General features: G+C 47.9%; 1 protein-coding gene across 8 annotated transcripts in view; it reads left to right on the forward strand.

Moving 5' to 3' along the window:
- L3MBTL3 (L3MBTL histone methyl-lysine binding protein 3) overlaps positions 1 to 27,041 on the forward strand; it is a 120,795-nt gene that overhangs the window by 49,438 nt on the left and 44,316 nt on the right. For all 8 annotated transcript variants that reach the window (XM_072833856.1, XM_072833914.1, XM_072833875.1 and 5 more), the window contains 4 exons: positions 1,163 to 1,314; positions 13,247 to 13,323; positions 21,288 to 21,373; positions 23,245 to 23,355. In XM_072833856.1, coding sequence (XP_072689957.1) covers positions 1,163 to 1,314; positions 13,247 to 13,323; positions 21,288 to 21,373; positions 23,245 to 23,355 — 426 coding nt within the window. The remainder of the gene's footprint in view (positions 1 to 1,162; positions 1,315 to 13,246; positions 13,324 to 21,287; positions 21,374 to 23,244; positions 23,356 to 27,041) is intronic.

Genomic DNA, 27,041 nt, shown 5'->3' on the forward strand with positions numbered 1-27,041 from the left:
ATATTCAAATAGTTGTGGTCAGGACCCTGGTAAATAATTTTGGGGACTGCCACGTATCGTCAGGGTGTCTGTGTGGTGTTCACGCCGGCCCCTGCTGTTCCTATAGGACATGCGCTGACGCTTTTAGGTACGCGGCTGTCTACGTTTCTGTGGTGGTGGCTGGATAATTACGGTAGAATGGACTATAGCATGTGCTTTGCTTAAAGTAATTAGAATGGTATTCTGAAAAAAAAAAAAAAAGAATGGTATTCTGTATACTCAAGTCTGGATAGAGGATTTTTTTTTTTTTTTTAAGAAGTGCAGAAATGGCTTGTGTGTTGATGGGCGTGACTGGTATCCCAGGACATTCCTCCAGGTTAGGATGCTTTTTCTCACACAAGATGCGAAGGCACGTTTATATCTTACGGCACCTCAGGCACTACAGCTTCCTGAGCTGCGGTCTTGGGCGCATGTCCTGGATGGCCGGTAGTGTTTGGCTTTCCTTATATTACAAACATTTTTTTTTCTTTTTTTTTGTAATTAGAAACTATTTTGAATGGCTCCCTGTATTTTGCCATTTCTTTTGGTGCTTTGGTGAATAGTATCTGTCGTGGTAGGTGAACATTGCAATAATCTGCAGGCTTTTCGTGTCTGAAGATGACCTACTTTCAGTGGAGCGCTCTTTAGAGAGAGCTTTCCAGAAATGGGAGTGAACTTGTACTGACTCATTCACATTTTTAACTTGATTAAGTGCATATTTTGCCTGAAATAATTTTCATTGTTCAGTCTGCCATCAAGGGCGAGAAAAAACAAAGAGTGGGCTGTGCAGCGGATTAAACTTGCCCACCTCGGATAGTTGTCTAACCATGGTGCCAAAGCACATCCGGAAATCAGTTGAACTCCATGAGGCTCTGGGTGTTTTTGGTCTTGAGGTCCAGGTTTGCAGATGCACATAGTTCCTCAGGAGTTTAGTTCCTTTTTTTTTTTTTTTTTTTTTTTTACCTTTTTTTTTTCCTTATTGCTGCTCGTTGGAAAGCGACCCTGCTGTAAAACTCATCCATGCTCTTTAAATAATGTGAATGCCGCTGATGGATGCCAGGCCCTCGAGCAGGAGGTGTAGAGAGGGTGTAGAGCTTGCTGTTAAGTGTGTGCTTATCTCTAATTAAATCTGTATGTTTCATAGACAGTGATCCCATCAGGCTTTCGAGTTGGAATGAAGCTTGAAGCTGTAGACAAAAAGAATCCTGCGTTCATCTGTGTTGCTACGGTAACAGATATGGTGGACAATCGTTTCCTGGTACATTTTGACAACTGGGATGAGAGCTATGACTATTGGTGAGACCTTTTCTGTTGCTCTGTTGCTTTTTGTAATGTGTGTATCCAGGTAATAAACCGGGCACGTGGTTCGAAAACAACAATAATGCAGAGCTCGTAGCAAAAAATAACAGTGCTTCGGCCCAGTCTTTCCCACTTCAGACTTTTCACTTGTCACGCATCTCATATGGCACATATTTCTAAATAGTATCCTTTAGTTCGACTTAACGACTTGTATTTTAACTCACTTCCTGCTGTGGAAGTGAGTTGACCGTCCTCCCAACGTATTTCACATGTGAGAACGCAGAGGTGCGCATTTCTTCCCTCCTCCTGGGTCTTGTCTATCGTTCACAGAGAAATTAGCTTAATTTCCCTTCATATTTTTATTCCCAGTACCTAACATAAGCGTTTTTACTTGCCAAATGCGAGTAAATATTAATTGAGGAACACTGTTTTTCATCCTTAGAGTTTGGGGACATAACTGCATCCAGTCGTATGAGCAACCTATTATAAAATATATAACCATGATTATAGTAAAGCCATCGTATTTTGATTAATCAGTGGAAATAATGATTTTGATTCCTAGTTCATGTTTGTTGATCATTACAATTCGGTTTTCAGGTGAAAGGCATTTCTGGAGTGTTCAATTCCTTCCTAGAACAGTGCAATGAGGGCATTTCAGAACATTTATCATGACACGTATCTTGATAAAATCTGGCCAGTGTTACAGTATCAGTTGAATATCAATTTATGTAGGTGTTGCCACATTTCAGGGAAGCTTGTTTCCTGACCTTCCTTTTTAGTATGCATAAATTTAAAAATTCAGTAGAACCATCAGTAATTTCCATTACTCCTTAAATTGGATTCTTCATCACTCATCAGTTTTACTTACGTTGTCTTAAAAAGGAGAGGCATTGGAAGCCATTTGCTATTCATATTTTTTTAAATGCTTTCTATTATACATGTGCTTTTTACAGAATATTTTTTTAAGGGCAGACAAGCAGTTCCATGATTGCACAACACAGAGTCCAGTACTCCTGAATATTTTGGTGTGTTTTTCCTCAGCTTTCTGCAAAGCATAATTTTCCCCATAGGATGTCTTTTCATTCGGTTCGCAGTAAAAATTTTTATTTGAAATATAGACCATTTCAAGCATGTACAAAAGCAGGATAATAGTGACCCGCCTGCAGCCATTATACAGCACCAGTAATTATCAACTCAAAATTCACCTTTTTTCTCTGTATTCCTTCTCCTGAAATCCCAAACCCAGGATCATTTTGAAGCAAATTCCAGATAGCATAGCATTTCGTCTGTATATAATTCAGAATGTATTCTTTAAAGATAGGGATTCTCTCTCTTTAAATACATAATGTTATAAATGCCCTAATGTTACTAACATACTTAAACATTCTTCCCAATTGTCGTAGTTTTGTTTTCTTGTGTCTTTTTTTTAAGATTTTATGGTTTTAAGTCCAAATAAGGTTATGTTTTGTGATTGTTTTGATGTTTGTCTTGATCTCTTTTCATTTATAGATTCCTATTCCTCTCTCTCTTCCCCTTGTAACTTCTACTGAAGTAACCAGGGTGTTTGACCTCTTGAGTCTCCCACAGTCTGGATTCGCTGATTGGATTCTCCTATTGCTTACTGTGTTCATTTGTTCCTCATGTTTCTTATTAATTGGTGATTTTTGTGTCATCCAGCATTATCCATACCTAGTTTGTGTGAGGGAATAGATAAGAAAACATTATTTTTTATTTTTTTAAGAGGTTATTTATTTATTCATGAGAGACACGCAGAGAGAGGCAGAGACACAGGCAGAGGGAGAAGCAGGCTCCATGCAGGGAGCCCGATGCAGGACTCGATCTCAGGACCCCAGGGTCACGACCTAAGCCAGAGGCAGACGCTCAACCACCGAGCCACCCAGGTGCTCTGATAAGAAAACTTTAAATTTAGTAACCGTGTAAATCTGTTTTGAGGTCAAACGTGATTTTCCCCTCCTGTGTTTGATGTGCTGTGATGATGGCAGCACCAGAGTGAGGACTGCATCCCGTCCTCGCTGGCTCAGTCAGAAGAGCCTGTGACTCTATCTCAGCAGGGTCCCAGCTCCATGTTGGATAGAGATATTTTTTTTAAATACTTATTTTTCTTTAAAAGTAAGTGATACTTTATAGCAGTTACTAGAATTTGTTAAAATAGGTGCTTTTTAAAGTTCTGATTCATTTAGGGAGATTTTTACTTTGTAGCTTTTATCTGATTTAAACAAAATTGGTAAATGTTGGCTTGTCAGTTTTGTGGTGTTAGAAGTATTAGAGAGTTTTAAAAGCATAAGTTGTTTATTTGACATAAGATGTGTTTCCTTTAAAAACATTCTTTTGGAAAGAAGTAAAGTCAAGTCTAGAAGACTATCACATTCAATTTTCTTTGATGCCAAATGCCTAGGGAATAGGAAAGATCCTAGGTTCTTTTTTTTAGAAAGAGCAGAGGGGAAAAAAAATCTCTTTTAACGCTGATTTTTGTACTTCTATGAGCACAAACTAATTATTTTTAGGACGGAATGTACTTTGAAGATTTACTTATACTTTTAACTATTGACATGAAATCATATTTTGTTAATTGTCAGAAAAAGTACATGTGTTCTCTTTCTCAATATGCAATTAAGACACATTGAAAATTGCTTAAATGCACTGGAATTTCTCCAGCTCTATTAAATATTATGTTCTTTGATCTTTGAATTTTGGAATGGTTTTTATCTGCATAAATTACTTGTTTAGGTATGTAATTGAGGCTATAAATTAGATTGCTTTCCCAATATAAAATAGTTTGGAAATAAAGTCTTTTTTCCCCGTGGTCTTACTTCTTTTTGCCTTAGTGGGAATTGGAAAATGTGTATGGTTGACCTTTGAACAATGTAGAGGGTAGGGGTCCCCACCTCCAGTGCAGTCACAAATTTGTTAGAAGTTTGGACTCTCCAGAGACTTCACAGCCTACTGTTGATTGGAAGCCTTAGTGATAACATAACCAGTTGACGAACTTGTATATTTTTAATGTTATAAGAATTACATATTGTATTCTTACAATAAAGTAAGCTACAGAAAAGATGTTATTAAGAAAACCATAGGGACACCTGGGTGGCTCAGCAGTTTGGCGCCTGCCTTCAGCCCAGGGTGTGATCCTGGAGACCTGGGATCGAATCCCGCATCGGGCTCCCTGCATGGAGCCTGCTTCTCCTTCTCTGCCTCTCTCTCTTTGTATGTCTCACGAATAAAGAAATAAATAAAAATCTTAAAAAAAAAAACCATAAGGAAGAGAAAACACATTTATCGTATTGGAAAAAATCCACATACTAGTGGACCCAGTTCAGACATGTATTGTTCAAGGGGTCATCTGCGTAAATCCGTGTACGTTTGTGGCGGTACAAACACAATAAAACATTTCTTCCTAACAAAGAGGAGAACTAAAATTTATGCAGAATTGAAATAGGTTTTTAGGAAAGGAAAATAGTACCTATTAGAATGGAATTTGCTTTACCTCTGCGTTTCCTATGTGCTTTTTATTATGCTGGTAATTGCTAGCTGCTTAATTCTGCCCCCTTGACAGTCATTAGACTTATTAATAATCCTAAATAGCCCCAAACAGTAGAACAGGAAAGGACTTGGAAGATGGGGAAGGACGCCAACGAGGTGGAGGTGGTGTTGTCCTTCAGAAAAGTGTGCGTCCAAGGTGTGCGTCCACGGTGTGTGTCTGACATGTGCATCCAAGGTGTGCATCTGCCATGTGCATCCAAGGTGTGTGTCCGACATGTGCATCTGTGGTGTGCGTCCGAGTTGTGCATCCAAAGTATGCATGCGAGGTTTGCATCCAACGTGTGTATCCAAGGTGTGTGTCTGATGTGTGAGTCTAACGTGCACATCTGATGTGTGCATCCAAGATGTGCATCCGATGTGTGGATCCGACGTGTGCATCCAATGTGTGCATCCGATGTGCACATCCAAAGTGTGTGTCTGATGTGTGCATCCAACGTGTGCATCCAAGGCGTGTCTGACGTGTGAATGTGGTGTGCGTCCAAGGTATGCATCCAAAGTATGCATCCGAGGTGTGTGTCTGACATGTGTATCCAAGGTGTGCGTCTGATGTGTGCATCTAACATGCGCATCTGATGTGTGCATCCAAGGTGTGCATCCGACACGTGTGTCAGAGATGTGCGTCTGACATGTGCGTCCAATGTGTGCATCCAACGTGTGCATCTGAGGTGTGCATCCGACGTGTACATCTGAGGTGTGTGTCTGAAGTGTGTGTACAAAATATGCATCCAAGGTGTGCATTCCAGGTGTGTGTCCAAGGTGTGCGTCCGACATGTGCATCCAAAGTGTGTGCCCAATGTGTGCACCTGAGGTGTGCATCCAGAGTATGCATCTGAGGTTTGCATCTGACTTGTGTGTCCCAGGTGTGCGTCCCAGGTGTGTGTCCGACATGTGCATCTGAGCCCTGTGCGTCCAAGCATCCCCGTCCTCCCCCCGGGGGACCAAGGAATCTGCCTGTTACACAGGGTCGTTTGCCCGCAATCTCATCTCCTGGGAACTGCAGCCATGGACGGCTGTCACCGGGTGGCTGCAGCGTCAGTGGCTCAGGGTTTTGTCTGGTGTCCCAGGTCTATGCAGGCGAGAAGCACCGAGCTGTGAACTGAACAGACCGGGCTAGGGCCTCTAGCTCTAGGTGTACTTGGTGGCGGTGGCGTCATGTCATGTTCATAAATTCAGAGTAGTTGTCACATTCTGTGTTTCTCCAAAGTGACGCTGGAAAGTTGGCAGCGTCCCGCCAGTATCTGAGAACAGAGTCAAGGGGACAGGTCGGTCACTGACTGGGAAGCGTGGGTGGTGGTGCTTACGTTCGCAGAGGTGGGGGGACCCACTGGCCCACGCCTGGCCCCGAGGCTGGGGATCCGAGGTGGAGAGGAGCTGGAGGCTGCCTGAGGCCACGTGCTCGGTGACTAGAACCAGGCCCGCTGCCTGGGGCCCGGCAGGGAGGGACGAGGGCTCCTGGCGACTTGCTGGCGGGCGTGGGCTTTGAGCTGGAGCGGGACGGGGGACTCAGTGCTTGGAGCGCGTGTGGTCGGCGGGGGGCGGCGCACCTGCCCAGGGAGGGCGGGAGGGGCCTGCACCACTCTGAGCCCTCGCTGCCCGGTAGCAGGAGGACGTACAGGAGCACGTGGGTCACTGGGCACGGGTGGGGGGGGTTTACAGTGAGCGTGAGGAGCTGTGCGGCAGGTGGTGGCCAGCCTGGGAGGCCTCCAGGCCGGGAGGGGGTCTGCAGGTGCCCGAGGGCTCAGGCGAGGGCTCAGGCATGGGCTCAGGCGAGGGCTCGGGTGAGGGCTCGGGCGTGAGCTCGGGCGAGGGCACCGCCAGCCCAGCAGGTTTCCCAAGCGGGGTTTTCAGGCCGGGGCGGTGAGGTGACCTGACGGGCACCTGGCCCTGGCGCTGGAGCTAACCTGGGGGCAGCCCCGGGACATGGAGACAGTCCGGGACGGCGCTTGACAGCGGCTGCTGTGGGGAACAGGGTTGGGAGGAGTCACGGAGGAGCATGAGCCCCGGCCCGGCCTCTTGAGGCTTGGGGTTCAGCGGCGAGGCCCCCATAACAGCTCCTAAGGGGGCGGCGTGGGGAGGTGGGTGGGCTGCATGGCACGTGGTGCGAGGGCCTCGGGGGCCGGGAGCATCGGTGCCGGAGGGGAGACCCAAGGTCAGCGCTGGGCGAGCTCCTGGGAATGCGGCTCACGCCGCAGGTCCCGCCCAGGTCCTCGCTGCCGCCTGTGCCCCTCGGGAGGGCCGGCTGGGGAGGGCCGGCTGGGCCCGGCTGGGACTTGAGCAAACTGGCACCCCTTTCCCGTCATGGGAAGGCCCAGGGAAATCGACCTCGCTCCCTAAAACAGGTATCTTAGCATCGCTCACCTTCTCCCTTACAAACGTGGGTTTTCCGCGAGTGGTTTCTCCCGTCCGTCCCCGCCCCTCGGTCTACCAGTCTGGGTCTCAGTGGATCCTAGTGGCCTTCGTGGATAATCTGTGCTCACCAGGGCAACGCACCTTTTTTTTTAAGATTTATTTATTTGAGAGCGAGAAAAAGCATATGCACGTGACGGATATGCATGGACGGAGGGAAGGGAGGGGGGAAAGGGGCCCCCCAGAGACTCCCCCCGAGACTCCCCGCTGAGCACAGACTAGACGTGGCCTCGGCCTCGCGACCCCGAGATCGTGACTTGAGCCAAAATCAAGCGTCGGATGCTTAAAACCGACAGAGCCCCCCTCTCCCCCCCCCCACCCCCGGCGCCCCCGTGATGGACTTGAACAGAAAAAAAAAATGTTTGGCTGGGACTTCCCGGATGACTCGTGTGAAAACCCAGACGAAGGGACGGTGATCAGCAGCTTAGGAACTTCCGCGGCCGTTGGTTCAGTCGTTCTGTCCCTCTCTGCTTACATTTCTGCTTTTGGACACTAGATGGGACTAAGAGATGAGCTGTTGGCAGGAGCAGCCGCCGGAGGAGTTTCACAGGCTGCAGCCTCCTTCCGCACGAGGTGCCATGGCTGTGGGGTCGGGGTTGGTGCGACCCGTGGAGCGGGGCTCTTTGTCGTCTCCGCTGGGGCAGCCGCCTGTTGACTGGCAGAGGCGACGCCGGCCAGCACGCAGGACGCTGGCACCTTACGGGAGAGTCTGGTGGTAACGGGAGCAGCAGCCAAGACCCGCCGCGGTGTCTCCCTTGGTTGCAATCTGTAGAGAAACGCAGTGAAATCAGAGAATTAGCGACGTCCCTGTCCCTGGGTCACCGCGGGCCTGGCAGGTGACCGCAGAGACTGCTGGCGCCAGGTCCAGCCGGGAGGGGAGGTGCTCGGCGGGCGTCACATGTGTTTTCTTTTATCACTAATGGGCTACGTGAGCGAACGTCTCTCCCTAAAATAAAAGAACGTCCCTGAAATAGAGGCGGCGCGGCCGGTCACCCCCGCACGGCCTGGCTGTCTAGGGGACGGTCGCAGGCAGCCAGCCGGCTCTGCGCCTTGCTTGGCGCCTGGGATGAGCGTGCCTGCCCTGGCCCTATGCCCGTTCCTGGCCCTGACCCCATCCCGGGCCCCAGGCCTGGCCCTGTCTCTGGCCCCGGCCCTGTCCTTGGCCCCGGCCCCGTCCCCGTCCCCGTCCCTGTCCCTGTCCCCATCCCTGGCCCCGGCCCCGGCCTGGCCCCCGTCCCTGTCCCTGTCCTCAGCCCTGGCCTCGGCCCCGGCCCCATCTCTGGCCCTGGCCTGGTCCCGGCCTGTCCCTGTCCCCGTCCCCAGCCCCGGCCCCGGCCCCAGCCCCATCCCTGTCCCTGTCCCTCTCCGACAGCACTCTGGGCTCCATCCTCAACATCCTCCTGTTTCTCGGTCTGCCTCCATTTCCCCCTTTGTTTCTCTTGAATTCCACCCGTAAGTGAAGTCACGTGGTCTCTGCCTTTCCCAGACTGGTTTACTCTGCCTGGCGAGGTGCCTTCCGGGTCAGGCCGTGCTGTGACAGGCCGGGCTCACCCCTCACGGCTGGGTGTGTCTGGCCGCGCCACCTTCCCTGCTGGGTCTGCAGCGGCGGCCGCGGCGGGTGCTGTGATGAGCAGGGGTGCGGGGTGCCATATGAACCGGTGTTTGCACCTTTTGAGTCATCACCCGCCGGCAGGCTTGCTGGATCGCGTGCCATTTCTGATTTTGTGGTTTTGGGGGACCTCCATGCTGTTTTGCACAGGGGCCGCTGCAGTTTGCATTCCCTCAACAGAATGCATTTTATGGAATCGTGTATTAAAATGACCTTTATGAGGGCACCTGGAGGGCTCAGCGAGTGAGCACCTGCCTTGGGCTCAGAGCGAGACCCCGGGGTCCCGGGATCGAGTCCTGCGTCGGGCTCCCTGCATGGATCCTGCTTCTCCCTCTTCCTGGGTCTCTGCCTCTCTCTCTCTTTCTGTGTCTCATGCATAAATAAATAAAAATCTTAAAAAAAAAAAGAAATAAAATAGCTTTTATGAAGTTACGTCATTGTAAGAAATGTACACGTTTTCCTTTCCCATTTCTAAAACAATGACACACGCACGTATGCGTGAAACTGATACGTAGATTAAGAGGAATAAAAGTGTGGGGCAGGAGATAGCAAGTGAATAAAGCAACAGAAAGGAAGGAGCGTTCAACTGTAAATTTAAAGGTATTTTTCACTGAAATAACCCTGAGAAAAAGCAACGTGAAGTCGGACCTGTGTCAGCTCCCCTTGACGCCGTCCAGGGCTACTGATCTGAAAGTTGGTTTGAAAAGACGCGACCGTGTGCTGACCTCCTTCACGTGGAGCATTTTTTAGAAAGTTCTTTGCCGTTCACTAGTCGTAAGATGCTCTGACCACAGTTTTCCGCCCCCGGGGGGTGGGTGGGCTGTGTTGAGGTGCCCTGACCTTTCAGGACGACCCACTGGGTGTGGCTCTGTGGGGTCCTTAGAGCGACAGTCCCCAGCTGTGTTCCCCGAAGGTGAACTCTTAATGGTTAAATATCCTCAGGGAAAGCGAGGTTGCCTAATTTAAGGCTTGTCTGTTTATAATATAACCTGACAGTCATGAATATGCTAATGATGCATTAGATATTTTGACCATTTGGCCCTGATTTTTTTTAAAATGTTTTTTATTAAAATTTTTTTTTAATTTATTTATGATAGTCACACGCACAGAGAGAGACTGAGAGAGAGAGAGAGAGAGAGAGAGAGAGGCAGAGACACAGGCAGAGGGAGAAGCAGGCTCCATGCACCGGGAGCCCGACGTGGGATTCGATCCTGGGTCTCCAGGATCGCGCCCTGGGCCAAAGGCAGGCGCTAAACTGCTGCGCCACCCAGGGATCCCCTGATTTTTTTTTTTTTAACATTTTATTTTTTTATTCATGAGAGACACAGAGAGAGGTAGAGACACAGGCAGAGGGAGAAGCAGGCTCCATGCAGGGAGCCCGATGTGGGACACGATCCCGGGACCCGGGGGTCACGACCTGGGCCAAAGGCAGCGCTAAACCCATGAGCCACCTGGGCGGCCCCTGATTTTTTTTTTTAAGCTCCATCGTACCCTTTGACTTTTGGGAACGCCAATGGGACCTGATCCACCAGTTTTGTTTTTTTGTTTTTAACAGATTTTCATTGTGCCGTGTCTCTAGTGTCCTAGATGCCGGGACACGTGTCTCGCGCCGTAACTGCTGCCTCCGAACGGTGTCCTCCACTGCCTTGTACTGTGCCCCCGGCCACGCCGCAGCCCCGGTTGGACTCCGTGTGCGCCTCCGGCCTGTGCCCGGCCGGCTGCGTGGGCCCCGGGATGGCACCGCGTGCCTTGGCGGGCCTCCCCACCCGGACTGCCTCCTCACGGGCCCGCCCGGCGCCCAGAGCCGCCCCTGTCTGCCCTCACCCCTGCCCGGGCCTCCGTCTCCACTGGCAGGCTTCTTCCCTGGTCCTCGAGGAGAAAGACCGAGGCAGCAGAGCGTCCGTGCGCTCGCAGAGGCCTGCCCGCTGGGGTGCGGGGTCCCGGCCCGGCCCGCTCCTGAGCGGCTTCTGTCCCCGCGTGAGCAGGCCATCCTGCGGGGCTGAGTTCCTGCTGTCCGTGTCCAAGCACTGGGAGAAGGGGCCTCGGGGCTCTCTGCCGGCCCCTGTAGCCCTGGCCCTAGAACGCCCTGCCCGTGGTGCTGCTCTGGCTCAGCATGGGTGTCCTGGGTAAATGAAGTCAGACTTCCCATCGTTTAAAAGCGTTTTATCTTAAAACAATGCTAAACTTGAAAAATGGTGCAGAGGAGGGTGCCCGGCCGGCTCAGCCAGTACAGAGTGCGACTCCTGGTCTCACAGCTGTGACTTTGAACCTCGCACAGGGCCGGGGCGGGGTGGGGAGGAGCTAGAGTTTACTTAAAACTTTATGTATGTATGTATTTATTTATTTATTTATTAAAGATTTTATTTATTCATAGAGACACAGAGAGAGGCAGAGACACAGATAGAGGGAGAAGCAGGCTCCATGCAGGGAGCCCGATGGGGACTCGATCCCCAGACCCCCAGGTCACGGCCTGGGCTGAAGGCGGCGCTAACCGCTGAGCCACCGGGCTGCCCGCTTTGGTTTCCTCTTAAACCAACTCCTTAAGCGTGTCTCCTCTACCGGCCGGCTCTGTGCGCGGTCCCCGTGTTTTTCTCTCAAACCCGCCGTATTCCGGGGGCCCTGGGCTGGCCCTGGGCTGGCCCCGCATGAGCGTCCGATTCTTGCTTTCAGCTCAGGTCGTGACCTCGGGATCATGGGATGGGAGCCCTGGGTGTGCAGTCTCCTTGCGTTTCTCCCCCTCCCTGTGCCTCCCCACCCCACCTAAAATAAATAAGCGAATGTATGTCTGTTTGTTAAAAAACCAAACAACACCCCACCCTATTCCGGCTTCTTCCCTTCTCCGTCTCTGGCTCCAGCCCCGTGGGAATGCCCACGACTTTTGCATTGGTCCATCCCCGGATCAGGTCTCATTTCTTCTCTTCTCGGATCCAGCGTCCGCGTTGATTTCTTCCTTCTTTCTTTCCTTCCCTTATTTTCTAGACATCGCGTCTTGGACTTCGTTGCCTCCTCCCTCCCCTGCTGTCTCTGCTCATTCTCTGGATGGCCTCACCCCTGCTCACGACTTTAAATATCGTCCCACATGCTCCTGACTCCCACATGTGTGCTTTTTCCCTTGCTCTTGTCTCCGAGCTCCAGATTTTTTATGCTCGTGATCTCTGACTTGTTGACCTGCTGGTCAAACCCGTGTTGAGAGCCAGACTCTTCACCATGCGCAACGCGAGAGACGGCGTCGGCGGCCTGCCCACCTCAGGACGAGGTCCCGCTTCCTCCCAGCGGCCCAGGGCTGGGGACGTCCTTGGCTTCTTCACACCCCTCACCTTCTGCAGCAGATCCACCTGTTGCTTCTTCCTTTAAAACCTAGACCTGAAAACACGATCACTTCTTACCATCTTTTCCACCAACACTTCGGCCCGGGTCACCACCATCAACTCTGGCGAAAGCCTCCTAACAGCCTCATCTCGTCTCCAGTGTGGTTAATTGTCTGCAAAGCGGTCGGAACAATGACTTCAAAACAGATCAGATTCTGCTGCTCTTCTGCCTAAAAACCCCCTGCGTGACGTTCTAGTAAATGTTACTTTATTCTGAGCAAAATCCCAAGACCTCCCTATGCCCGAAGGCCCTTCCTGGTGTTACTCCCTTGGCCGTAGGCCTGCTCCCGACAGCCATGAGACGCCCATCTCGTGGCCTTCCTATCTGTTGTTCCCTCTGCATGGAATGGGCTTTTCTTTTTTTTTAAATGTATCTGAGTGGCTCGGTTCTCTTCCTTCACTTTCTTTAGCCGTCCCCTTATCTGAGAGGCCACCTTGCCTTTCCACTTTTGCTCCCTGCTTCTTCCTTCCACTACCTGTCTGCATCCTGTTGGGCCCCCAGACTGCGTATTTTGTTGACTTCCCGTCTCTCCCGTGTATATCGCGGACCCCACAGAAGCGGGAGCTTTGTGCATGTCGTACGTGCTGCTGCATCCTCGTCCTCGGCATCTGTGCCAGTGCCTGGTGTGCCGTAGGCGCTGTGTTTGCATGAGGGAAGGAGCAAACGAATGAATGAAGTGCGTTGCCTGTGAAGATGAGAGATACATAGATCGAGTTTGATTAGGAGCAAGAAATCAGATGCCACATAGGCAGAGTGATCGAAGGTCTTATGGAAATATGTGCTTGGCCGAAGCAAAGGCGACAGGGAGGAGACGAAAGGGGGGGACAGACGGGTGATGGAGCTTCCAGCCCCTTGCAGGTCTGCCCTTAGACATGCGGAGATAATTTCGGCTTGTTCGTGATGATGACTATTTATGCGCATATTTATTTGTATTTCAGAATTTATCCCGATAATTAACGGTTTTGTGATTTACATGCCCTACAGGTGTGAAGCTTCAAGTCCGCACATCCACCCCGTCGGCTGGTGTAAGGAGCACAGGAGAACACTCATTACGCCGCCAGGTTTGTGCGCATTTTGTGCCTCGTAACCTTCTTCACATACATCAGGAGTCCACGAACCCTTTCTGCCCGGGGCCAGAGAGTTCATATTTTCGGCGTGGGAGTCCGTGCACTCTCTGGCACACCTACTCAGTTCGGTAGCACGAGGGCAGCCCCGAGTGCACGTGGTTGTGCTGGGGTAAGGCTTCATGTGCAAAGCCTGCAGGCCGGGGTCTGCTGCCTCTGATGCCCCTGGAAGTCTACGCAGTGGCTGAGTCCCTGACAGAGTATCAGGGGTTGTCTTCTTTGGAAAATAAGTTCATTCTTATTTGTATGTATTTATCTATTTATTTATTTCAAAGGTTTCATTTGAGATAAAGAGAGTGCACACGTGTGTGAGCGTAGGGTGGGAGGGAGGAGCAGACGCTCCGAGGGGCAGGGAGCCCGACACGGGGCTGGACCCAGGACCCCAGGATCATGACCTGAACCCAAGGCAGACGCTTCGCCGACTGAGCCCCCCCCAGGCGCCCCAAAAAGTTCTTTTTCCAAACATCTTCTATTTCTCAAGTTGAAATTCATTTCTAGACCTTATGTGAATAGGTGAATAGGCATTTAAATTTATCGTCTGGCAGAAGGGCGCTGTCTGAAGCTTTAATGAATAAGGGGAATGGCCTCGGGGGCAGCGTTTGCGGATGGAGCCTTGACCCCATGTGTGAGTCGATTCTGACGAAGGCACAGTGTTCACGGTTAAGGGGGATCTTGAGGCTGCAGGTATGTTCCCTTCGTGACCTGGATGGGAGCTCACATACTCACTCTCCCGTTTTCTTTCGGGTTGTTGGTTCCAAAATAGACCTTGCACATCTGCTGGTAGGACCGCTTCTCTGTGCTCTGCAGGTTCGGCTGCCTCGCCGTCTGCCCCATTCCCATGGGCCCTTCTCAGCTCCCTCCCTCGCTCCCTGGCAGGGAACAGTGTGACTGCTGGTAAATGACGGTCGTATGTCACGTTGAGTGTATCTCCATGTGCATCAGCCTCCTGAAGGCACCGTGGCTGCCACCTGGCCGAGAAGGCAGGGTCATCAGCTGATGCGGAACATCCCTGCACTGCAGGTGGTCACTCACGGGGACTTTTTTTTTTTTATTGGTGTTCAATTTGCCAACATATAGCATAACACCCAGTGCTCATCCCACCAAGTGCCCCCCTCAGTGCTCGTCACCCCCCACCCACCTCCCCTTCCACCACCCCTAGTTCATTTCCCAGAGTTAGGAGTCTTCATGTTCTGTCTCCCTTCTGATATTTCCCACTCATTTTTTTCTCCTTTCCCCTTTATTCCTTTTCACTATTTTTTATATTCCCCAAATGAATGAGACCATATAATGTTTGTCCTTCTCCGATTGACTTACTTAGCATAATACCCTCCAGTTCCATCCACTTGGAAGCAAATGGTGGGTATTTGTCGTTTCTAATGGCTGAGGAATATTCCATTGTACACACAGCTTCTTTATCCATTCATCTTCTGATGGACACCAAGGCTCCTTCCACAGTTTGACTACTGTGGACATTGCTGCTATCAACATCTGGGTGCAGGTGTCCCAGCGTTTCACTGCATCTGTATCTTTGGGGTAAATCCCCAGCAGTGCAATTGCTGGGTCGTAGAGCAGGTCTATTTTTAACTGTTTGAGGAACCTCCACACAGTTTTCCAGAGTGGCTGCACCAGTTCACATTCCCACCAACAGTGTAAGAGGGTTCCCTTTTCTCCACATCCTCTCCAACATTTGTTGTTTCCTGCCTTGTTAATTTGCCCCATTCTCACTGATGTGAGGTGGTATCTCATTGCGGTTTTGATTTGTATTTCCCTGATGGCAAGTGATGCAGAGCATTTTCTCATGTGCATGTTGGCCATGTCTATGTCTTCCTCTGTGAGATTTCTGTTCATGTCTTTTGCCCATTTCATGATTGGATTGTTTGTTTCTTTGCTGTTGAGTTTAATAAGTTCTTTATAGATCTTGGAAACTAGCCCTTTATCTGACACGTCATTACCAAATATCTTCTCCCATTCTGTAGGTTGTCTTTGAGTTTTGTTGACTGTATCCTTTGCTGTGCAAAAGCTTCTTATCTTGATGAAGTCCCAATAGTTCATTTTTGCTTTTGTTTCTTTTGCCTTCGTGGATGTATCTTGCAAGAAGTTACTGTGGCCGAGTTTAAAAAGGGTGTTGCCTGTGTTCTCCTCTAGGATTTTGATGGAATCTTGTCTCACATTTAGATCTTTCATCCATTTTGGGTCTATCTTTGTGTCTGGTGTAAGAGAGTGGTCTAGTTTCATTCTTCTGCATGTGGATGTCCAATTTTCCCAGCACCATTTATTGAAGAGACTGTCTTTCTTCCAGTGGATAGTCTTTCCTCCTTTATCGAATATTAGTTGACCATAAAGTTGAGGGTCCACTTCTGTGTTCTCTATTCTGTTCCATTGATCTATGTGTCTGTTTTTGTGCCAGTACCACACTGTCTTGATGACCACAGCTTTGTAGTACAACCTGACATCTGGCATTGTGATGCCCCCAGATATGGTTTTCTTTTCTAAAATTCCCCTGGCTATTTGGGGTCTTTTCTGATTCCACACAAATCTTAAAATACTTTGTTCTAACTCTCTGAAGAAAGTCCATGGTATTTTGATAGGGATTGCACTGAACGTGTAAATTGCCCTGGGTAACATTGACATTTTCAGAATATTGATTCTTGATTCTTCTCATGGGGACTTTTGTGAGTGATGACGGCTTCTGTCGTCACAGGCAAAGGGCAGCTCCTTGGTCTGGTTGGGGCTGACGCGTGGACGTTGCCAGCAGCATGGAGCAGCAGAGGCTCAGCTTGGGTCTCCAGCACATGCCTGTCACTCCCTTCTGACGGCTCACTTCGTCTGGGGCCTTGTCTCCAGTTCCGTGGTACCATGTCTTAGTGTCTGGTCATTTCCTCACCCAGGGAGCCCTTTCCACCATCCCGGGGATGGGAGAGTCCCTGCTGCTTTCTGAGTTTCCTCCTGCGTTAAAACACAAAAGCCCCTTTTTCTGTACTGATTTATGGAGCTGTTGGGAAGATGCAGGAGCCTTAACGCGAACAGTAAGGTGTTAAAGCAGGATATCAACGCTTTTGTGGCTCAGATGTGGTGCAGCCTGGAAGACTTTTTTCCTGTAGAGCGCTCCTGTGTCCTGGGGTCTGCGTCGCGTCACGAGCCGGTGAATACCGACCGCGTAGTCACCCGTGTGCCCCTCTGGCCATCGAGGTTGCTGTGAGGATTCATGTGCGTTTCCCAATTTGGCATTGATCCTTTCTTTTTTCTTCTTTACCAACTTTATGGCCATAATCAGAGATCTGGTCAGTAAACAGAGAACCAGTGAACAGTAGGTTCCAGTTCCATCTTCATGGCACTGGGAAGGGTTGTGGGAAGGGGTGGAGCAAGGAAGGTGTCATCGTTGCCTCGAGTGTCCGGTGAATCACCGAGTCCTCCATCTCCCTCCACGGACTTCTGTAACTCAGTGGAAGAGCAAAGCCATAGCTTTTTTGACAATTTTTTTTTTTTAGCCATTTTATTTTATTTTATTTATTTTTATTTTTTTAATAATAAATTTATTTTTTATTGGTGTTCAATTTGCCAACATACAGAATCACACCCAGTGCTCATCCCGTCAAGTGCCCCCCTCAGTGCCCACCACCCAGTCACCCCCACCTCCGCCCTCCTCCCCTTCCACCAGCCCTAGTTCGTTTCCCAGAGTTAGGAGTCTTTATGTTCTGTCTCCCTTTCTGATATTTCCTACCCATCTCTTCTCCCTTCCCTTCTATTCCCTTTCACTATTATTTATATTCCCCAAATGAATGAGTTTTTTGACAAATTTAAAAGAATCCAAATGTCACATCCAGAAGTACCAAGCAGGGCAGCATGAATACTTATCACCACTGCTTATACACCTAAAAATGGGTAAAGTGATAAATTTTACGTGCTATTTCACCTCGCACACATACAAAAAAAGCTAGAAAAAAACAAAACAAAACAAAACCCTGTCAAGTAACGGTTTGCAGGGCCTGTACTGAGGTCAGTCTTCGGCCCCATGACAGGAAAGATGCTCTTTCTCCAGTCCCCGCGCTCCAAGGGCGGCCTCCTGGCTGCATTCCTGATGTCCTGTCTGGAAGGCTCCCCGTCACTCTCGGTCCCGAAGAAATGGCGCAGGTGCCACTCTCGCTACTTCATGGGTCAGTCCCCCTCCAGGAGCCCTGCTACACACCCCATGTTCATGCTTTTTTCAAAATATGTAGCATACTTACTGTTCTTTTTCCAAAATTAGAGTCTTCGTGACTTTTTAGATGATCTTATTTTGAATTATCTGGTTGTACATTAATACATGCCTCTTCTGAAAAATTCAGAGTGAAAATGGAGGTAATAGCTATTCTTTCTCAAAATAGTTTGACTTTGTCCCAGAAAAATCTTTTTTTTTTTTTTTTTTAAGATTTTACTTATTTATTCATGAGAGACCCAGAGAGAGGGGCAGAGACACAGGCAGAGGAAGACGCAGGCTCCAGGCAGGGCGCCCGATGTAGGACTCGGTTCCAGGACCCCGGGGTCACGCCCTGGGCTGAAGGCAGACGCTCAACCGCTGAGCCACCCTGGGATCCCTCCAGAGAAATCTTTGCCTTTATGTACACAAACTTCCATGTGTGTGCAGTCAGCTTTAATGTTACTGAAACTGCAGGATAGGGCCCTTAAAAATGTGTTGTAAAAGGTTTGTATTCAGAGAAATATGTGTTTGTATACTTACTCTTTAAACTTTTACTTTGAAACAGCTTCAAAGGTATAGAAAAGTCGCAAAAATAGTACAGAAGTCATCTATGCCCTTGACCTAGAAACCCATTGAAGTTCATCCGTTGGTCAAATGATGCCACTTGTACCAAGAGGGTCAGTCATTGCACTGGGTTGTTCTGTCCCTCTGCTCCCCTTCAGTCAGGCTTTCCTTGACTGTCACGACCTCAGCATATTGGAGGGTAACAGATTAGCCATTTGGTTGTTTTGTTTTTTAGGTATTTTATTTATTTGGGAGAGAGAGAGTGTGGGTGCATGAGCCAGGGGAGAGGCAGAGGGAGAAGCAGGCTCCCCATTGAAGTTGGAGCCTGATGCCGGGCTCGATCGCAGGACCCTGAGATCGTGACCTGAGCCAAAGTTAGGTACCCAACTGACTGAGCCCCCCGGGCGCCCCACAGGTTCGTCGTCTTGTGGCTTGCTGCTTAATTTAGATATGCTTGGCGTCTCTCATGGTTGGATCTAGGTTATATGTTTTGGCAGGAATGTCACAGAAGCAGTGCTGTGTTGTCGCTGCATCTTCTCGGGGACTGATGCCAATTGTCTCACTCCTGATCTTTTTTTTTTTTAATGTTTTATTTATTTATTCATGAGAGACCCAGAGAGAGGGGCAGAGACACAGGCAGAGGGAGAAGCAGGCTCCATGCAGGGAGCCCGACGTGGGACTCGATCCCGGGTCTCCAGGATCACGCCCTGGGCTGAAGGCGGCGCTAAACCGCTGTGCCACCCGGGCTCCCCATCACTACTGATCTTTTACCATTAATGGATCTAGGTGCTGTTGGCCAGGAGCGCCTGGTGGCTCAGTCAGTTAAGCATCTGACTCTTGATTTCAGCTTGGGGCATGATCCCTGGGTCCTGGGATTGAGCCCTGGATTGGGGTCCATGCTTTGCTTGGAGGCTTCTCTCTCTCCCCCTGTTGCCCCTCCGCCCCCAGCTTGTATGTGCAAGCTCTCTCTCCCTTTCTCTCTCTCTCTCTCTCTCTCTCTCTCTCTCAAATAAATACATTTTAAAAATCTTAAAAAAGAAAAAAAAGATGGTGTTTGCCAGGCTTTTCCACCAACAGTCACTTTTTCTCTGTTATTAGTATCTTGTGGGGAGATGCTTTGAGGTTGTATGACTATCATGGACTTCATCCCCATTGTCACTCACTACTTTTTAAATTTTTTTATTTTTAATTTTTTTTTAAAGATTTTATTTATTTATTCATGAGATACAGAGAGAGAAGCAGAGACACAGGCAGAGGGAGAAGCAGGCTCCATGCAGGGTGCCCGACGTGGGACTCGATCTCGGGGCTCCAGGATCACACCCTGGGCTGCAGGCATCACTAAACCCCTGCGCCGCCAGGGCTGCCCGCTCACTACTTTTAACATCCGTTGATATTTCTAGTATGAGTTACTATTTTGACAGCTGCTAAATGCTATTTTTTTTTATTCCTTGTACATAATTAGTTGGTATTCTTCTGCAAAGAATAGCTTTCACATCTTCCCATTTATCCATTCAGTTAATTTATTTGTCTCTTACTGTTTTTATCCATAGGTTATAATCCGTAACCAGTATTATTTATTTTTAGGTCCAGATTTTCTCAGATTTGGCCAGCGGGAGTCCCTTTAAGCTGGTTACTATGTCCTTTGATGTGTTCTAATCATTTTTCGAGAACTTCCTACTTTCTGGCACAGCTAGGCTTATCTTGTACTTTCCCTCGTTTAGGACTCCCATCCAAGCAGTAGATGTGCTCCTTGCTGTGGGCTGATGCTACTTCAGTCTCTCAGAGGATAGAGTTAGGAAGTGCATCCATGCGAAAGTATTAAAAAATTATGTATGTTTCTGTATCTGTTTAGACATTGAAAACAATGAGTTTGTATCATTAGCCAAGACCCCTCAGTTTATTCCGGTTTCATGCTTTCTCTATTTATACTTCTTTTTATGGCCAGTGAGAGACCTGCCTTCCTGTATCTCAGTATATTTACTTATGTTTTCAATCCTCTTTATTGGCCAATTTCCCATGCCTCTGAGCCACTGTTAATTCCTGCTCATGCCTGCCTAATGGATTTTGAACTCAGAGGGAAAACATGGGGGCAGGAGGAAAGAGGAATAGTTATTTCTACATGTTTTATTAATACTCTTACATGACTGGGGCACTTGGGTGGTTCAGTTGGTTGAGCATCTGAGTCTTGGTTTCAGCTCCGGTCATGATCTCAGGGTCATGAGATCGAGCCCCCCTCAGGCTTGGAGCTCGGCACACGGAGTCCCCTATCAATTAGTCTCTCCCTTTCCCTCTCCCTCGCCCTCTGCCTCTCTCTCCACTCACACTCTCTCCCTAAAGATAAAATAAAATCTTAAAAAGAAAATACTATAGCATGACTTGATTTTGGTTGTTTGACCTAACAATATGATGACATTGTCTGGAATATACCATATTTTAGCTTATGTAAATCTGCCTCATTCATTTTTACTAAATGCTTTCTATTCCATATGTACTATATATATTATGTATAATATACATATTTATACATTTTGTATATTATGGTTAATAGACTTGTTTTTACATTTTTATGTTAAGCAGCTGTGCATTGTCTGTGTGCACATGAGATTTTCCTAGATTAGTAGGAGTAGAATTGGACATTACAGGGTACTTTGGTTTGTGTGTATCTGTATATGAGACTTACCTGAGAATATAAATTATACACCTATATGTTATAGGTTAAATTCTTATTTAATGTTAAATTCTATATTATGTTAAATTCTTATTTAAAAGGTAATAGAAGAGGAATTCCTGGGGGGCTCAGTGGTTGAGTGTCTGCCTTCGGCTCAGGTCGTGACCCTGGGGTCCTGGGATCGAGTCCCACGTCGGGCTCCCTGCATGGAGCCTGCTTCTCCCTCTGCCTGTGTCTCTGCCTCTCTCTATGTCTCTCACGAATAAATAAAATCTTTAAAAATTTTTTTTTAAAAAAGGTAATAGAGGAGTCATGATCAAGATGAAAGCAATGTAATTATTATAATTTGTTCTGGGTGTGTTCAAAGTTATGTGGAATACGAACATAATTTTGTAGGTCATAATAACAATATATCATAATTTTACAGGTCCGTTTATAGTTCTCACTATCATTTTGGTTAAACCTGACAGGATTTACTTCTTTCTTTCTTAGGTTATCCAAATGTGAAACATTTTTCTTGGGATAAATACTTAGAAGAAACCAATTCTTTACCTGCCCCTGCAAGAGCTTTCAAAGTGGTGAGTTAATCTGTTTTACACTTTTTGATTAATTTGTGTCGACAAGAGTGTTCATTCATTGACATTTAAGAACAGAAAGAGCTAGTACTAGCGAGCCGGACTAGGAAGGGGAGGGAAACAAGACCACAGGACAGGTTTTTGACCTCTCACAATTTTGAAAGTCAAAATTGTTACTGGGGTTTTTGTTGTTTGCATCCAGAAAGTATTTTCACCTTGGTCTTGTCTCCTTTGAAAATTTTCCCCTTGGTCTTATCTCCTTGGAAAAAGAAAATTCTGCTTGAGTTGTTATGGAATGAGTTGCAATCTTACGACAAACTTCTGTTTTTCCAGCTAGATACTCTGGGAAACTGAAAAAAGACAGGATATTTTCTGATGAAAATTGTTTTAAACAATTGCTTTGGATTTGTTTATGGCAAGCTGAGATGCTAAGTTTCATGCTCTCAACCCACATGTTTAATCATCAAAATACAAGGTCACCTGCTTTTGTTATAGTAACTTTCTAACCAGAGTCATTGCATCTTAACATAAAACTGTTAAGTTTTATAATCTTATAATCTTAACTGTTGTTAAGATTCAAAGTAAACCTCATTTCTTTGCAAGGGAAGAATAAGTAATGAAATGTATTTAATTTTTTTTTTGAATCTCTAACAACTTCCTTTATAATTTCTATTTTTCTGTAAATTCAAGGAAAAATCTTTAAATATCTCAAAGATAGTTTTGATGACGCACAATCTATCATAAACAACGTTTGTCTTTAAAAGTGATTTTCTCGGGTATAAATTGCTAGAGTTTTTAATGATGGAGTTAATTAGAAGTGTGGGCCCAAATATAGAAAAGCACATCAAAAATTTTGGGGAGAAAAAAGTATATTTCATGAAGAAAAGCAACATAAAAGAATGTGCATGAGTCCATCTGATCGTAAACCTAGGAATTAAGAACAAATAGAGTGAGGCACTCTTTTTCCTGGACTCCCTAGAAGACGTGCGTCGCACTTTGCTTTGGACGGGATCCCATCACTCAGTCTCCTGTCTCCCGTCGCCTTGATGCCTCTGCTTTCTCTAGTGTGGCCTCAGGGCCCTTGCACTGTGATTGTTTTTTCTCTTTCACAGAGTTTTCACGCTTCATTTTCAGGGCCCGAGTTTTGTTGCACCCACTTTCCAGAAGGGGGGCAACTTGACTAACCTGGCCGTCACCTTGCCTTCTACAGCTTGTCGCCTTGTCGGAGGTTTCTGGGTTTGTGCTGAGCACGAGGCACAGGCGGCTCAGGTGTAGGACGGATGCTGCCCCCTGCTCAGTCCCGCTCTTACAGGCCGATTCCGTCTTGCGTGGCCTCGTTTCTTTTTCTTTTTTCTTTTGATTTATTTATTTTTCCTATTTATTTATTTATTTATTTATTTATTTATTTATTTATTTTTGTTTCTTTTTTTTAAAGATCCATCTTCTGCGCGGTCTCGTGACCATTTCTTTTTTTTTTTTTTTCGTGACCATTTCTAATCTCTGTGTCATTTCTCTGTGTCACTTTAAAGTTCGTTCCTCTCTCTTTTATAGGCTATTTTTATGCTTGTTGGGTTTTGCCGAGACACCTCCTTCTAACTCATGAGAAAACCTCTTGCCTTCCCTCTGGCTAATCAAGGTTTTGAATTTTATCTGAAGATCTGGTGCTTTCTGTTTGCTCCTGTGGCTGCCGGCTTCTGTCGCCCCAGGCTTTGGCCGGAGCTCGGGATTGAGGTTTCTGACAGGGAGGGTGGGGTCCAGGGCTGCTGTGGGGACTCCAGGTTTGAGGTTGTTCTCTGACCCCCCCTCACGTCTGTGCGGCTCAGCCCACCCTCGCTTGCTCCGGATCTTACCGTGTCGTCTTTTCTCTACGGCAGAAACCTCCGCATGGATTCCAGAAAAAAATGAAGCTTGAAGTCATAGACAAAAGAAATCCTGTGTTTATTAGAGTTGCGACAGTTGCAGACACGGATGACCACCGAATAAAAGTGAGTGTTCCCCGCTGGGGTTTTGTCTGGTCTGTTGCCGCCGAGGTGTCGGGGGCCGTCAGCAGAGCCCGGACTCGCGAAGTGCGGCCGTTGAGCCCCTAAGACCCGAGGCTGCGAGCGGAGCGGTGTGGGAGGCTCTCGGGTTCGTGCCCGCCGTTCCGTTCGGGAGGTCGCGGGTCCTGCCTTCGCCCTCTGGCCCTTGCTCGAGCATCAGGAGTCTGGTCCCTAGTAGCCTGTCGCTGCAGGCCCCGGGGCCGCGTCTTCTTAGCGGTCCCGATGGGGCCGAAGGGGAGGTGACCTTCAGAAGAGCGGCACAGAAGTGCAGTCGAGTCAAGAGCAACAGTCCCGGTGGGGGAAGCCGACTGGGCATCTCGGGGGCAGCGGGGGGGGTGCAGGGGGGGTGCAGGCACCAAGTGGGGCCTCCCTGCTGCGTCTGGAGTCTCTCTGTGAATGACGACAGCGGTAGAAACAAGGTGTCACCTTTCCGTGGTGTTTACGGGTGGCAGTGTCCTCCCGTGGTCTGACACTGGTGGCGATGACTGTGCAGGAGACTGGGGTCACTATTCTTCTATCTGAAGCCGAGGCCCGGGAAGAGGTCAGGAGTTAACGCGGAGCGAAGTCACACTCCTCGGCTCTCGGATTCTAAACTTACGCTCTTAAAAAAAATCACATATTCAGCTATCTCTAATTAGAGAATATATAAAAAATTATAGCATGAAAAATTATAGCATGTGTTGCATAATGTGGAATAATGTGTATAATAGGAATTTCACTGCTTGATTCAGTATTTTGAAGATTATGTAATCAGGGATCCCTGGGGGGCTCAGCGGTTCAGCCCCTGCCTTTGCCCAAGGGTGTGACCCCAGGGTCTCGGGATCGAGTCCCGCATCGGGTTCCCTGCATGGAGCCTGCTTCTCCCTCTGCCTGGGTCTCTGCCTCTCTCTCTCTGTGTCTCTCATGAATAAATGAATAAAATCTTAAAAAAAAAAGATTATATAATCATACAAGATTTTAGAAATTATAAATAATGGAGGGCCGGTTAATCTTCTTGAGTACATTTTCCTGTTACTTGTCCTTGGTGTGATAATGTGAATCATTAAAGCAATTGGAGTATTATAGGACTAGAATATTTTTTTAAGTGATCAAGGAAATGTAGAACTAAGCAAAATATTATTTTTAATAATCAAATTGGTCAGAATAGAAAAAAAAATGTGTGTTTTCATTTGGGTGCATGAAAAGTTTATTCTCTTACATGCCTGGTAGGAACATAAAGCGTCTCAGCCCTTTCTAAAAAGCAGTTTGGTTAAGGGATCAAAAGTCTTGAACGTCGCTTACCCATTATTTCAAGAATTTCGATCCTAGGGATTTGTATTAACAATGAACCAAAGGGGAATTTGCAAAGATAAGGACTACGAGGAAAATAGAGCCGTGCTGCTTACAGCATTTACGATGAGGAACAGCCACAGTAGGATATAGGTGAAATAAATTACTGGTCTATCTGTACGATGTTAAATATTCAATATTGGCAAGTGAAAAGCCCCACATGTACTATTCTGTGTATGATGTCTGGTATTGTGTTTTGAAAGACTATTATGGAAAGAAACTGGCCAAAATAATGACAGTGCTTCTCCTGGGGTCCTAGGATTAGGAGTGACTATGAATGATTTTTTATAATTATAAATGATTAGGTTTTCTTAATTTTTTTTAATTTTTTAAAAAGATTTATTTATTTATTTATGATAGAGAGAGAAAGAGAGAGAGAGAGAGGCAGAGACCCAGGCAGAGGGAGAAGCAGGCTCCATGCAGGGAGCCCGATGGGGGACTCGATCCTGGGACTCCAGGATCGCGCCGTGGGCCAAAGGCAGGCGCCAAACCACTGGGCCACCCAGGGATCCCCCTGGTTTTCTTTTTAATTACCTGGTTTCAGGAATACATGGAATTACTTTCATAAAAAAAAAAAAGTAGATGAGCTCTGATTTTACATGCGAGAGCATTTTGGCCTGCTGAGGGCAAAGACTCCAGAATGGGTAGGGAGGGCAGGGAGCGGGTCAGACAAGCGCAGACTGGATTCCAGCTCTTTTTGCTTCTGGCTGAGTTCTCTTTCCAACACAGCGTCTGGTGGTTTAACACCCAGAAAAGATCTGGTTATAGGGTGTGTAGTTGGCAGTTTTCTTTTCACAGCTCGCGGTGTGAGTTTTATAGCTAAAGGTGAACCACTGAGCAAATCCCTGTGTGTTCCTGAAATCCCCGGAAGGTCAGTGAGCAGGTGATGGTGACCCAGGTGTAGGATTCATCAGAGGCTCCTGAGAATATCAAAAGCTTTCATTAGTAGGACTTTTTCTAATCCTACGGGAGATGATGCAGCAAGAACGTGCCTCTTCGTGTTCCGGGAAGGAAGAGCCTCTAGGGACTGAGGCATTCGCGTACCTTAGTATTTTCTTAGGGACGAAATCAGTTCTTCAGCTGAGCAAGATCCACCTTCTTTGAGTTAGTACAGTTGAAATGTTTAGGACGTTCACGTATTTCATCAGACACTGCAGGAAGACAAGCGGAATGTTTTTGCCCTCCTCCTTACGTTTTGGGGGTCTGTGTCCTGCTATTTCTCAACCCGTCAGTTTTAGGTCTGATTTCCTTCCTTCCCGTTTGGATCATTTAGGATCAAGCTCTTGGCCACACCCGTCCCTTCCCTTTACCCTTTCGGTAGTCGTCTCATTTAAAGAGTTTTTTTCTCAATGTTCCGTGTTCATGTTAGTTTAAGTAAATGAGCATTGTTCACTGCTGAGCAAAGTAGTCTTTTTCTTAGGACATTTGGTTTTCCTGGAGTCGGTAATTTCTTGTGTCTTGATTTTTTTTTTTTTTTAATTTTCTGCGCTCATCGTAACGTTCGTTCACAAGCGCTCCGAGGAGTCTGACGTTTCTTTCTGTTAAAGGCCCAAGTGTATTTTTTAAGCCTTTTTGTCCCCTTGACCTGTTCTTCCTACCACCTAGCACCGGCCCCGGTAATCTGGGCGCTTCTACTTGGGGCCTCGTCCCGACCTTGCATTCTGAAACTGCTCTTTTGCTGACAGACTATGTCGTATTTCATTTTTTTGACTCACGTACTTGTTTTTCTTAACGTATTCTCTTACCTTGTTCAAACACACCTTTCTGTGACTCTCTAAGAGAGGGTGTGTAGAGGCGCCTGGGGGGCCCAGCGGCTGGGCGTCTGCCTTGGGCCCAGGCCGTGACCCCGGGGTCCCGAGATCGAGTCCCGTCGGGCTCCCCGCGGGGGCCTGCTTCTCCCTCGGCCTGGGCCTCTGTCCCTCTCTGTGTGTTTGCTCATGAACAAATGTTGGGGAAAAAAAAAGCTGGGCTGTATGAACCCCATCTTCGACTCCTCGCATGTGCGGCGCGGCCTCTGCCGGGTGTGGCGAGGGCACTGGGGAGCCATGTCCCGTGCGCCCCCACCGTTGTCTCAGCGCCGTTGCCCGGACGCCCCTGCTCAGGGGCCGAGCCCTTCCTCTCCGGAGACCGTGTCCCCAGCCGCGGCCACGTGCTCTGTGACGAGGGCTGGCGTCGCTTTCCGCTCACCGTGGAGGCTCAGGCTTGACCGCGGCTCCCTTGGGCTGGAAGCGCTGCCTGAGGGTCGGTGGGGACGCGGCTGTCGCGCTCTCCCCCGCCTGGCATCCGCCCCTTGAGCTGAGCCC

This window comes from Canis lupus, chromosome 1, assembly GCF_048164855.1.
Source record: "Canis lupus baileyi chromosome 1, mCanLup2.hap1, whole genome shotgun sequence".
NCBI lineage: Eukaryota > Metazoa > Chordata > Mammalia > Carnivora > Canidae > Canis > Canis lupus.